The sequence below is a fragment of the Halichoerus grypus genome, chromosome 9 (assembly GCF_964656455.1).
Source record: "Halichoerus grypus chromosome 9, mHalGry1.hap1.1, whole genome shotgun sequence".
In the NCBI taxonomy this organism is placed as follows: Eukaryota; Metazoa; Chordata; class Mammalia; order Carnivora; family Phocidae; genus Halichoerus; species Halichoerus grypus.
Window position 1 is genome coordinate 65,449,531 of NC_135720.1, and position 12,502 is coordinate 65,462,032.

At 33.2% G+C, this 12,502-nt stretch overlaps 1 protein-coding gene across 5 annotated transcripts in view; it reads left to right on the forward strand.

Annotated features, from left to right (window-relative positions):
- Window positions 1-12,502, forward strand: part of EPHA7 (EPH receptor A7) — a 167,743-nt gene that overhangs the window by 134,398 nt on the left and 20,843 nt on the right. For 3 of the 5 annotated variants that reach the window (XM_036114105.2, XM_036114106.2, XM_036114109.2), the window contains exons 6-9: window positions 2,000-2,124; window positions 4,772-4,955; window positions 10,011-10,119; window positions 10,778-10,833. In XM_036114105.2, the coding sequence (XP_035969998.1) occupies window positions 2,000-2,124; window positions 4,772-4,955; window positions 10,011-10,119; window positions 10,778-10,833 (474 nt within the window). The remainder of the gene's footprint in view (window positions 1-1,999; window positions 2,125-4,771; window positions 4,956-10,010; window positions 10,120-10,777; window positions 10,834-12,502) is intronic. The other 2 variants (XM_036114107.2, XM_036114108.2) reach the window with 1 other exon arrangement.

The following is a 12,502-nucleotide window of genomic DNA, read 5'->3' on the forward strand; positions in this document are numbered from 1 at the left end:
GAAATCAAATCTCGTTCTATACTTAGATTTTGCTGCGACGTGTCAGAAACTAAATGAGGTACATCTATACCCCACGTCTCCTCCATACCCTGGAGAATTCAGTGTCTCTTCACCTTACTTTTTAGGATAAAGACTAAGCAAAGTGTCGTATAGTTTGCTTTACACTGAAAATCACATTAAGCTAGGTGTGTTGTTTGAAAGAGACCTAGCTGGCACCTCCTAGCTCTCTACCTGTTTCCAGCAAATGTATTTCCAAATGGCACACATATCATAAACCCTGATCAGAGACCAGCAGCCTCACTGAGTAATTCAGTGTATTAGCTACTGCAGTATTCTTATCTGTGCTGCATTCTATTTTTTTACTAAAGTTTAAATACAGATTTTTCTGAATGATTTTAAGCCAATTAGACTATTGGAAATTATTTGCTAAGTAGAAGCTCACCTCAAAATTCGTTGGGGTTTCTGTTTCCCCAGGCTATGACTTGAGGACGCAGCCTCTTGAACATCTCCGGCGACTGAAATATGCTAAGCATGTTCTGGATGGAGAGACAAATCACTTTAGAAACAAATTCTTCTCCGCTGCATAGATTCAGGTTTTAAAAGTCATGGCAAAAATAGGATTTCTTATTAGAAATTTGTTTCATTGAAAACATATCAGAAACGCATTTAGTCTGTAAACACAGTCTGCTGAGTACTTCAGCTGCAATCCCCCTAAAGGGAAAGTTGTTCCACTTAATCTGCCCTAGTTACGCTTCTATTAGTAATCTGAGAGGAAATGGGAATCATGCATCTTCCATGTCCTTCCCTCAAAATCACCACGCCAGAAAGAAGTGAAAAATGTTTTTCCTAGACATTGATACAAGCAAATATTAAGAAGTAGAAGTAAAAAAATAAAGTCAAAGAGATAAACATCAGAAGCTTGCTTAAACAGCTTTGGCCCCATATAATTGCTTTTCTGTCAGCAGGATTATTAACAGTTTTGGACATCTGAAAATTAAATTAACAGCCTGAAAATATTTTACAGAATGAGATAGAGCATGATACATGAAACATAATGACCCCACTGAAATTCAGCCAAGCCAGTGCAGCTACTCATTTAGACAGAGAAGACAACTAGTTAATCATCACCGAGCAAATTAGACAGAGCAAATTAGTTTGCTACATTCCACAGTCTTAGCTACCAAAAAGAATATATGCCACTAATGAGAATGAAAGGACTCTAAGCATATTATTATCTATATAGAAAGAGCAAAATTGTAGCTTGAATTGCTTCTATCAAAGCTTGAAACCTAGGTTACATAGACAGAAATTACATGTGCAAGAGTCTGTATGTGTGTGTGTGTGCGTGTGTGTGTGTGTGTGTGTGTTCACACACATTTAAGTAGCGGCAGCTTTAGCGTTCTCTTGCATCTTGACCTAATGAAGTGTAAAAAATTTTTCCCAAGGTTAATTGGAATTCTTTGGTAATACACACACACACACACACGCGCACACACACACACACACACACAGTTAAAACCTAAAAATATTTTTAAAAAGTGTGATCCCTTTAATTGAAGACTAAAGTAGCCATTTCATATAATTTTTTCTTACACAGTATTAAACTATTTTTTCTTTTAAAAAGTGTATTGCCACTGCATGTGAAGTAAATATTTGGACTTAGTTTATCACTGGAGATTAATCTGAAATCATATTTTGTAGCCTTAATTAGCATTCATTTGCTTAATTGTCATTCTCAGCCCCATCATTTCCATTTTTCACTAACTTGAACAATGCTATCTTCTGCTGTTTGCACTTTAATTTAAATTTCTATTAAGGTTTATGAACAGTAATAAGGTCCTGTTTGAATATTCATTAGCTTCTGAATTGTGAGCTATGAAAAGGTGCTTTCTTTTACCTTAATGAAACTGGCACAGCATGGGACTGATCAGTTGTGACATTTGATTTGAGGCATCCAGTGAATTTTCTCATTGTTTATTGACATGTCTTGTCCAAACAGCTCCCTCGCAAGTGAGCGGAGTGATGAAGGAGAGGGTGCTGCAGCGGAGTGTCGAGCTTTCCTGGCAGGAACCAGAGCATCCCAATGGAGTCATCACCGAATATGAAATCAAGTATTACGAGAAAGTAAGTGCTATGAACAGCTGAAATGTGCAGCCGATGTATCTCATGTCATCCTACTGCACTGTAGACTAAACTTGGTCATTATGCCAACTATTTGGAGCTGTTTTGAAATTCAGAGTTAATTTTAGCCATTTTTAATAACCGTCCTCTTGCATCTCAGGCTCATCATTATAATTATGATTTCTGTGTATTAAGTTTCTGGGTTACACAAAGGAGAATATCCCATTAGTAGTATATTTTTTCAATTTTTGATATAATAATTAGATGTAGAATGTGTTAGTACCATAGGACCACGCAGCCCAACGCACTTTTTGAAAAATGGTTCTTTTAGGATCTCTGCTTGGGCCCTTAATGATGTCTTTTATTTATGTGGTTTCATTGATAATGATGGTGGCCTCAAATAATTTAGTAATTTGAACAAATAAAAATATTTTCCGTAATAAATAATATAGTTTCTCCAAATTTCAGAATCAAATGATGATATCCCGCTCCTTTAAATTCCTCCTGAAATTTATTCTACCTATGTCATACTAATCATATCTACCACTTCTTCACATTCCTTTCTCCATGAAAAATAGGATGGCTAAAACCCAAGTGCTGCCCTTTAGTTCCTTCATAATGGCTGAATTTTAGTAAATAGTGATATAATTGAATGTATGAGTGCCTTTATTTCTGACCCATCTGGAGGGGGGTGGGGACCCTGTTTACAAATTATTATATAGGCTCCACTTCACAGAAAGACCTGGTTCAAGGTTTGAAACACAGAAACCATTACTATTACTAATATTAATATTAGTAATTAATATTAATGTTATTAATACAGGGTTACTTAATTGACTTCAGTAAGTTAGCTAAAGTGCTGTAATATATATACATAGCCATTTTAACCATTTAGACAGAATTTCAAAATAGGAGCCAAGCTTTGGAAAATCTTGGAGGCTGAATTGACTTGATTGATTAATTTAAATGCATACAGCGTATTGGCAGTAGATATATTTTTTCCCTTTGAAGAAAAAAACAGTTTAAGATTAGTTTCAATGTTCAGATTAAGTTTACAATATTTTTGCTTATTATTTTCATCATGAATTCATGACTTCCATGGCCAAAGTTATATTTTAAATACCTTATTTTTGTACCAGGAAATACATTTCTTGCCCCATCAAATGTGTTTCTGTGGGAATCCTTATTTTTACTGTTGGTTTTGTTATGTCTGTTTTCCAGTGAGCTCTAAGAGTTTATAGTCAGTCCCTTCTGAAATTTCATCAGATTTCAAAAGCAATGAAATACATTTTAAAAATATGGTAGGGGGTAAATGAGAGTAAAGTTTCTCACAGTGCAAGGAAATATTTTGCACATCCATAGTCTGGATTAAATTTGTTCAAATAGTTTCTTTTCTATTTTGCATGACAAAAACAGAATGTATCCACATTTGCTGAACTTACAAATTAGGCAATTATTAGAACAGAATAATATATTGCATTGTAACATATGTAAGCATGTGATCTCTAGATATTATGTCATCTAATATCAGTTATGCCTTGTTCTTTTATTTGAGATAAGTATATATTTATAATATCAACAATCATTTTTATAAATGATTATAATTAAGACAATCACAAATCAGCTTCGCTAAATACAGTTTAAGTATAGATTTATTTAAACTTTTGCAAATACCGGTGTGAAGGCAAATCAAACAACCAGACTGACATTTTCAGATTTTAATGAATAGTTTTATTGTCATAGTTGAGCAGCGCTATTTATTATAGAACAAATAAGAAACTATCTAAAATTGTATATTTTGATGGGTAGTTTTTATAGCTTTTTTAATAAAAAGCCCATTAGAGTCATATCAATTAAGCTTTAAGTTTTTATTCATTTGGATATTGTTTTGATGGAGGTTTTTATATTCTTGAATTTTTATAATTATTTCATACTTAGTTGTATCATATATAATATGATAAACACATTTTTAAACTCTGCAAGCCTCAGTTTTCATGAAAAATGAGGAAAATTGAACTAAGAGATGTTTAAAATATTGCCAAACCATAAATTATACAGCACTTTAACTTTTATATTGATAGTTTTAATTTAAAATATTCTATTAAATACTGTTTTGTAAAAGTGGTTTTATCCTGTGAGAAATGTAGTTTTTAATGAAAGCAATTGATATGTCAGTATGGTAGTGGTATTAGCTAAATTTCTTGATTTAATACCTTTCTTCATTTTTCGCATGTGGCCTTTTGCTTGCTGAATAACATTCAGGAAAAGTATTAAAAGACTACATTATGAAGGGAAGACTTCTACTAAACCATAGATTTTACAAGCGTACCCGGGTTTTGGTCAATAGGACATTTGATTATATTTATGGCTAAATAGTTCTTGCCACTGTGCCCCTACCAACAAAGAAAAGCTCAAAACATATAAATGGTTTAACAAAATTATTTCTCTTTGAAATTTATAGAACAAAGGCATGTGTTCGCATTTCCATTTTATATTATCTTAGAAACAACTCAATGTTACAATATTCCACGGGGTACAATGTAGACCTTTATAAAAACAATGCAGCAAATTGAAATAAATTGCAAGAATTGGCTGTCAGATTGCCTGGTTGCAATTACAATTAAATATTCCCTGAATATATTGTTTCCAGGATCAAAGGGAACGGACCTATTCGACAGTAAAAACCAAGTCCACTTCAGCTTCCATTAATAACCTGAAGCCAGGAACAGTGTATGTTTTCCAGATTCGGGCTTTTACTGCTGCTGGTTATGGAAATTACAGCCCCAGACTTGATGTTGCTACCCTAGAGGAAGCTACAGGTAAAATGTTTGAAGGTAATTACCGCCTCTGGTTTGGATTCTTATTCTCTATAACTGTCATATTATTTCCAATATTGAGGGCGATAATTTGGTTCAAGATTATTTTTATATTTAAAGGTGAATATATATGCATAATTATGTACTTTGTAAAGGTTATACAGAATAACAATTTAAAATTCGCTGTTTTGTTTCTCAGTGTTAGAATCTCGTCATTTATATCAGTCTCTTTAATTCACACTGGGTTTTTGTTTTTTGGTTTTTGGTGGTTTTTTTTTGGAAAAGATGAAGCCAGAAATAGAAACAGGATTTGTTCAATTGTATACTGACACAAGCTGTTTTTGTAGAACCCAAAGCAATATTACTCTGGTTGTGTCCATCAAAGGTGCTCCTTCACAGAAACCCCAAAATGAAGCCAGGATATATACACAGGGTGGGCCAGGGAATGATGATCTATAAAAATCTGTGTTAATTTAAGCTACTTGATTTTTTAGCAATGATTTCAAAAATTGTAGTTCATAAAGAAGATCTTAAAAGTTGTATTTATTTTTATCATCCCTTTTCATCTTTTATAAAATATTTCAAGCATCCTAGAGAATATATTCAAAGTATATGTGAAATATTAAGAATAATAATTAAATGATTATCTCTGTATCAACCATTCAGCCTAAAAATTGAACATCACCAGTATCTTGAATCCCCTTTATCATTTTGTTTGTTTTGTAATTCCACAGAACATAACAACAACGCATGTCTCTATAGTGAACCACAAATAAGCAGATGTATGTGTGTCCCAGCTTGAGTGCTATGCTGGTTGTTCTTCCATTAGCTGAGGAATCAGGGTGTGTTTCTGCATTTTGGAGTTCTTGATTTCTCCTAATGTTACTGCCCAGGCACAGGGTTCACCCCGCTGTTACCCTGTCCTCGTGCCAGTGTAGTCTTCCCACATAATTCTAAACAAAGATGGATTAAAAGATATTATGTGATTTTTCTTTCCTCAATTTTTAATAAAAAGTTTTTAAGTAAACTAAATCAGTACAATTTTTATTGGTTATTTTGACTTCAGAAAAATATTTTTATAGCTCTTTTAAAATGAGCAAATATTCTTTGATCCGCAAATGCTCGTTAAGTTTGCTAACCGTATTCTTCTTTCAAAATATTTTGCTGTGTTTTTAAATTAAGCAGTAACTCTCAGAACCTCAAATAATAAAACATACATTGAAATAAATTTGAAATATAAATCATTTATATAGAATTATAGACACAGAGACATCAATTGAAAAGATTTCACATAATTTTGTGTGATAAACTTAACACAATTATTATTATCTTTTTAAAATGGAGTATCTAAGATTAAAAATGAGAACATCTAAGATCAATGGCCACAAAAAATTAAAGTGTTTTACATTAAGATTTCAACATTTGAACATTTGAGTGGTCTTGAATCAGATGTGTCCTAGTAGTTTTCAATTTAGACTGATCTCATGATATTACTTTGTGATTTCTCATATAATAAAACACCTTAAATGATGTTTTATCATATTCTAATGAATAGCTTAAACTTGTTTTACACATTAATTAGTTATCTCACATTTACCTAATCATTTTTATCAGTTAAACCTCTAAGTTTGAAAACTTTCAAAATGAATTTGTGCATTGTGCTGACTTCGTAAATTGAGAATATTGGGCCAAACTATTTTTTATTGATTCCTGAGATTCATAGATGTAATTTTCATTATTTAAAAAATTAAGCAACTAAGATTCAAAGAGAGTAAGATGCAGTAGTAAACCCAAATGATCACATGAAGTGCATGTTAAAACTAGATTTTTGCATTAGAAAGAATTAGCGATTTTTATCATCACACTATTCTTTTCCACTGGATTGTAAAGTTGATGAAGGAACGATCCATATGTCTTCCTTGCTATTGTCTCGCCAGTTCCTACTATCAGTGCTTGACACATAGAAGGCACTCAGTAAATAAGCAGGGAATGAAGACCTCACAGTCATCAACATGGAACAGATTGCCACTATCAGTCAGTGCTAGGAGACATATTCCCGGTTTCACATCTCAGTTCTTCCATATCCAGTTGTGAGACTTTGCATGAGCTCATGTACCCTAATTGCTAGCATAGTCGTATCTAACTCAATGGTATTCTTAGTATTACCTATGTTAATGTACACAGAGTACACACAGAAAGTCTCAAGTCAGCTTTTATTATTTAGCACAGCCATTCTCAAGCTTTTGTTCTATTAAAAAAATCCTGAGGATCTCCAAAGAGATTTTGATTATTTGGATTATATCTATCAATATTCACCATTAGAAATTAAAACTGAGAAAACTTTAAAACACACAAACACACATTTCATTAGCCATCAGAGTAATGATGTTTTCACATGTCATGTAACTTCTGGAAAAACTCAACTATGCACCTGTGAGCATATGAGAGTGAGAAAAGGCAAATAACATCATATCATAGAAAATAGTTTTGACCCTGCAGATCCCCTGGAAAGCTCTTGAGGGACCCTCAGGTTTCCAGACCACCCTTTGAGAACTGCTGACTTAGCACAAGGTACTGCGCTAAGAATTAGGGTTGCGGAGAGACACACAACACAATTACGCTCTGTTTAAAGTACAGTGAAGGAGAGAGACTTGTATACAAATTCTGCCATACAATTAAGCATTGGAGTGCATGACCCAATCCTATCAGAGTGTCAGGAAACAGTGATTCACTGTGCTTGGAAGGAGGGAAAAAATGAACATGCCACCAAAGAGAGGTCCTTTGAGCAGTGTTTGAAAAGGGAAATTAAACAGATTATTCCATTGCACATATATCCTAAAATCCCCATCTCTTCAGAGTCAATACTACTGTTTTTACAATTTTAAAACCATGATGTGATGATTATGGCACTTACAAATTACTTTTAAAATTTATTACCCATGAAAGAGATGAAAATATTAACCATAAAGGTTGACTGTGGAAAGATTAAAGTGTGACCCTGACTATATATAAAAACATATAAATATTCACAAATTCTAATCATCATTCACCTGAGTTCAGTTTTCTCACTGGAGTTCTGTTTCTGATGCTAAGGCAGAACTGAGCCTAAGACAAGCAAAGAATTAGACCCATGGGACACATCGATTGAATGGAAACAATTTCTACACATATGTGTATAATTTTTTCCTCCCTTATGAACAGAACTACTCTGTTCTTTTTTCTCTCTCTCGATATCTAGATATATATGTAGAAATATATATAGACAGAAATATATATATATATAGAGAGAGATTTTATATATATATATATAAAGACAGATAAAAATTTAAAATAATCAAACCAAACCCCCCAAAAAAAAATACTTGAAATCTTTTTTTGTTGTCGAATAATAATAGGCTGCAATTCAGAAATTGAAGCCTAAAAGATTTCTTTTTCCCACCCTCCCCCCGTTGTGTAATTCCCTCAGGGAGCAAATCAGCAGGTGCTGAATTAGGGAGTGTATATACCTTTGTTCAGAAACTATTGCACTGGAGCTACTTCACTGTTTTTCGATATAAGCTCTATCTACAGTTAGTTTAGCATAGGTATACAAAATTAAGAAATGAGTTGTCAAGAGGAAAACATAGATAAATAGAGAAGGGCCCAATCAGAAAAAACTCTCTGCTGGCTATTATAGCAAGACATACTCTGCCTACGTATAATATACTGCCCTGGAGACCCAGTCCCTTGCCACCACCAAGGAGTAGTATTTTCCATCCTGCCTTATATTAAAGATTACACCTGTTGATTGTTTCAGCAATAAGCAAACTATATTAGTTTGACATTGTATATTAAATGATATTTGCAACCAGATCATTTATTGGACTACACATTCTCACTGTTTTTACACTCCTTTGATTGTTTTATGAAATCTGTACTGGTATTGAAAATATAATACTCTGGGGAAAATATGACAATTATGAATTATCATATAAATAGAACTTTACTAATTTGGAAAAATGGAAGTGAGAAGGCCATGTGACTTGATGAAGAATCGGAATCAGGGCCTGCTTTAAAGGACATATAAGCACATACTGCTCCCAAAGAGACTCTCAGAAAGGTCCAACTGGGCTTGTCCTAATAAGCATAGAAGAATCACTTAGCCTTCTACAGGAAGTATCTGCAATTAGATAATGCTAAAATGTTTTTTTAAAGTACTTGCAGGAAGTTTGCTCTTTTGTAAATAGCCCACCTCCTCTGTAATCTTAAACTCTCAAATATGTGTATAGCATACTTTGTCAAACTAGTACAAATACTTCTGCTCATCTTTTTCCTGAATTATGGTGCATTACAAAATCAGGATGATTTACTATGATTCCATGATGATTTTTACTTTATATTGATAATATGCCAGATAAAGCACTTAAGAGGCTTTGAAAAATACAGAGTATATGTTTTGTTTCCTTTTTCACATATCAGAAAAAGAGACACAGATTGGGGCGCCTGGGTGGCTCAGTCGTTAAGCGTCTGCCTTCGGCTCAGGTCATGATCCCAGGGTCCTGGGATCGAGTCCCACATCGGGCTCCCGGCTCGGCGGGAAGCCTGCTTCTCCCTCTCCCACTCCCCCTGCTTGTGTTCCCTCTCTCGCTGTGTCTCTCTCTGTCAAATAAATAAATAAAATCTTTAAAAAAAAAAAAAAAAGAAAAAGAGACACAGAGATCGAATACCTTGCTGGGGAAAAAAATGAAGATCTAATAACGATTATAGATCAAAGATTTCTGTCTGTTGTTTCATAACTAAGTTTTCAACAACTAAGCAGGGGATAGCCATTCGATAAGGCATTTTACAAGTGTCTTTTATAGCTGAGGAATATAAAATAGATGAAAGCATTGTCCTTACCATGCCCTTAAAATGCAAAAAATAAGCATTTAATATATTATATTATATTAATTATATTATTACAATATAATACATTTATTTAAAATTAGAGGTGAATTAAAAAGCATAGATATCTCTTATTCATAAGATTTTGTTTACCCTCTCAAGTTCTTACATGGTGTTGAGTGTTTCTGAGCCTGTTTTCTCTCTTTCCAGCGACAGCCGTCTCCAGTGAACAGAATCCTGTTATTATAATTGCTGTGGTGGCTGTGGCAGGGACCATCATTTTGGTGTTCATGGTCTTTGGCTTCATCATTGGAAGAAGGTAGAACACAAATTTGTTCTAATCTTTAACACAGAATGTGTTGATTTTACAGAATTATGTCAGCCTATTACTTACTATTTAGTGTATTAGAATGTTAGAAAGTAAATGCAAACACCCTTTGTCTGATATGAAATATTAAAGGTCAATAAATTTACCTTCTCCCAAGGTCAAAATACAGTGTGAGCTTAATCATTCACTGCCTTTAGTTTAAGAGCAATGAGTGTTGTAATTTCTATTGGGTGTATTTTTATTGGTTACTTTTAGTTAGGTTTTCATCATAAATATAGGAGATAGCTGGGGAAAGATGTACGCATTTAGTTACTGGTCAGTGGAGACCATTTAGAATCCATTGTTGTCGCTGTTGTTTTTCAGAGGAAGAAAAAAATAAGCAAATATTCACTCACTGATAAATCTAAATCTATGAAGTATGTTCCTTCTACCTTATCTCACACAAAGACTTTATATTCTATCCATTTTTTAATCATATGAGTTACTACATTACTATCAATGAGTTCGTAACCATGGACAGGAATATTTTGTATTTTGTTTATTGCTCTAACTAGCATGTTGTCAAAGAATTAAGGTATGTTATATTGAATTTTAAATATATAAAGTAAGATCATTGATTGAGATCATCACAAATCTGATTTTTTTCTAGGCATTGTGGTTATAGCAAAGCTGACCAAGAAGGGGATGAAGAGCTTTACTTTCATTGTAAGTGTTTGGCTTTTCTTTATTATTATGTACCCCAATTAATACAGACACCTGGTTGTTAGCATTGGCATGAATAAATTCCTAATGTCTCATGCTTGAAAGTACGTAATGAGGTCAAAATGTTGCTTTAAAGCATTTGAACAAGATATTTAGAATGAAAATCATATGATGTGAATTTTAAAAACAAAATAGATTGAAAAATGTAATCTCTCACAAGAAATTTTAATACTACTGCAGGGTATTTAGCTGCCTTTATGTCATGATTTTTCCTTTTGCAAACTTTGCCCCAGTGTTTCATACCATTCTAACAAAAATCCATTACAAGTTGCATGGCCTGTATTCTAGCTAAGGAATTCATTTAGAAGTAGAAGGGCAGAGCCTTGTTTTCCCACCCAATGAGTGATGCTACCATGAAAGACAAAGCTATGGAGCCTCTTTCCCTTCAGCTACTATACATTGTCTGTCGGATAGATAGTTCCCCTGATATCAATTTCCTAATAATAGGATTCAACCCTCCACTGTTTTTCTGTGGATTTGGGTTACCTGATTCTTAAAAGTTGATTTTAGAAATCATATTCAGAAGAGATCTTTGGAAACCAAAGAAAATAGATGCCCCTCTGCATTAATCTTATTCCTGTTGCAATGTGGATGGCCAGGAAAAAAATTGAGAGCTATGCAAATAAATGTTATTACTTCATGCAGCCAAAGTAAAAACCTCACGATCATATGATTTGAGTTCGGACAATTAATGATGTTCTTATCCAAACCCATTGTTTTTATTGTTAATCCTTGCAAATATTAAGAGACAATTGTATTTATTATTTTTCTTGGTAGCATAATCTTTGCTAAAATTTCTCATGGATAGATAGATTTCCTAATTCACCTAAGAATTACATCGATCATTGTGTTATTTATCAAATTACTTTGTCAGTATCTAAGAAGATGTTGTCATGTACCCATCCGAAAGTCACAAAAATGTATAAACATCAATCAAGAAAATGTGTGGTTTAAAGACACAAATTGTGAGCACTGTTATTATCATTACTATTATTATCAGTGATGAGATACACAGAAAAAATGGAGGTTACATTTTTTTCTCTTTCACAACATGAGAGAATATTTGTAACACTTTCCCAACGGGAAGGAGCAAATCGAAACGTGAATGCCTAAACTTTTATATCTAGTTTAAAATGTATCTAGACAAGTAACCTCTAGTTCCTAAAATGCCCAATTCTACCCATTTTGTGAATAATTTGATGACAGAATCTTTTACCTTCATCAGTATGTCACTTTTCTTTCCTTTACTGAGTATATCTGAGACATCCCCAAATTATCAAATACGTTTTAGCTTATTTGCTTTTAGCTTTCAGGTTAATGCAGAAGGTAAATTGAAACATGGCTTATCTAAAACATGTTGTATAGCCTTATGCTAAATTGTCATCACTCAGTTTTAATATTTTGATGCCATTTGCTTTTTTTACATTTGACATCAATTTTGTAATCAGAGAAAAATAGAGCTGCATGTCTTACTTGCTGACATAGACAAGATAAACTTGATATATAAAAACAGTTTTCATCTCCAGAACAAAATATCAATGGTGGTTTTAAGATATTTAACACTCATGAGAAATGTAAATGAGATATTAAAACACAAAAAAGCTCGTACTCT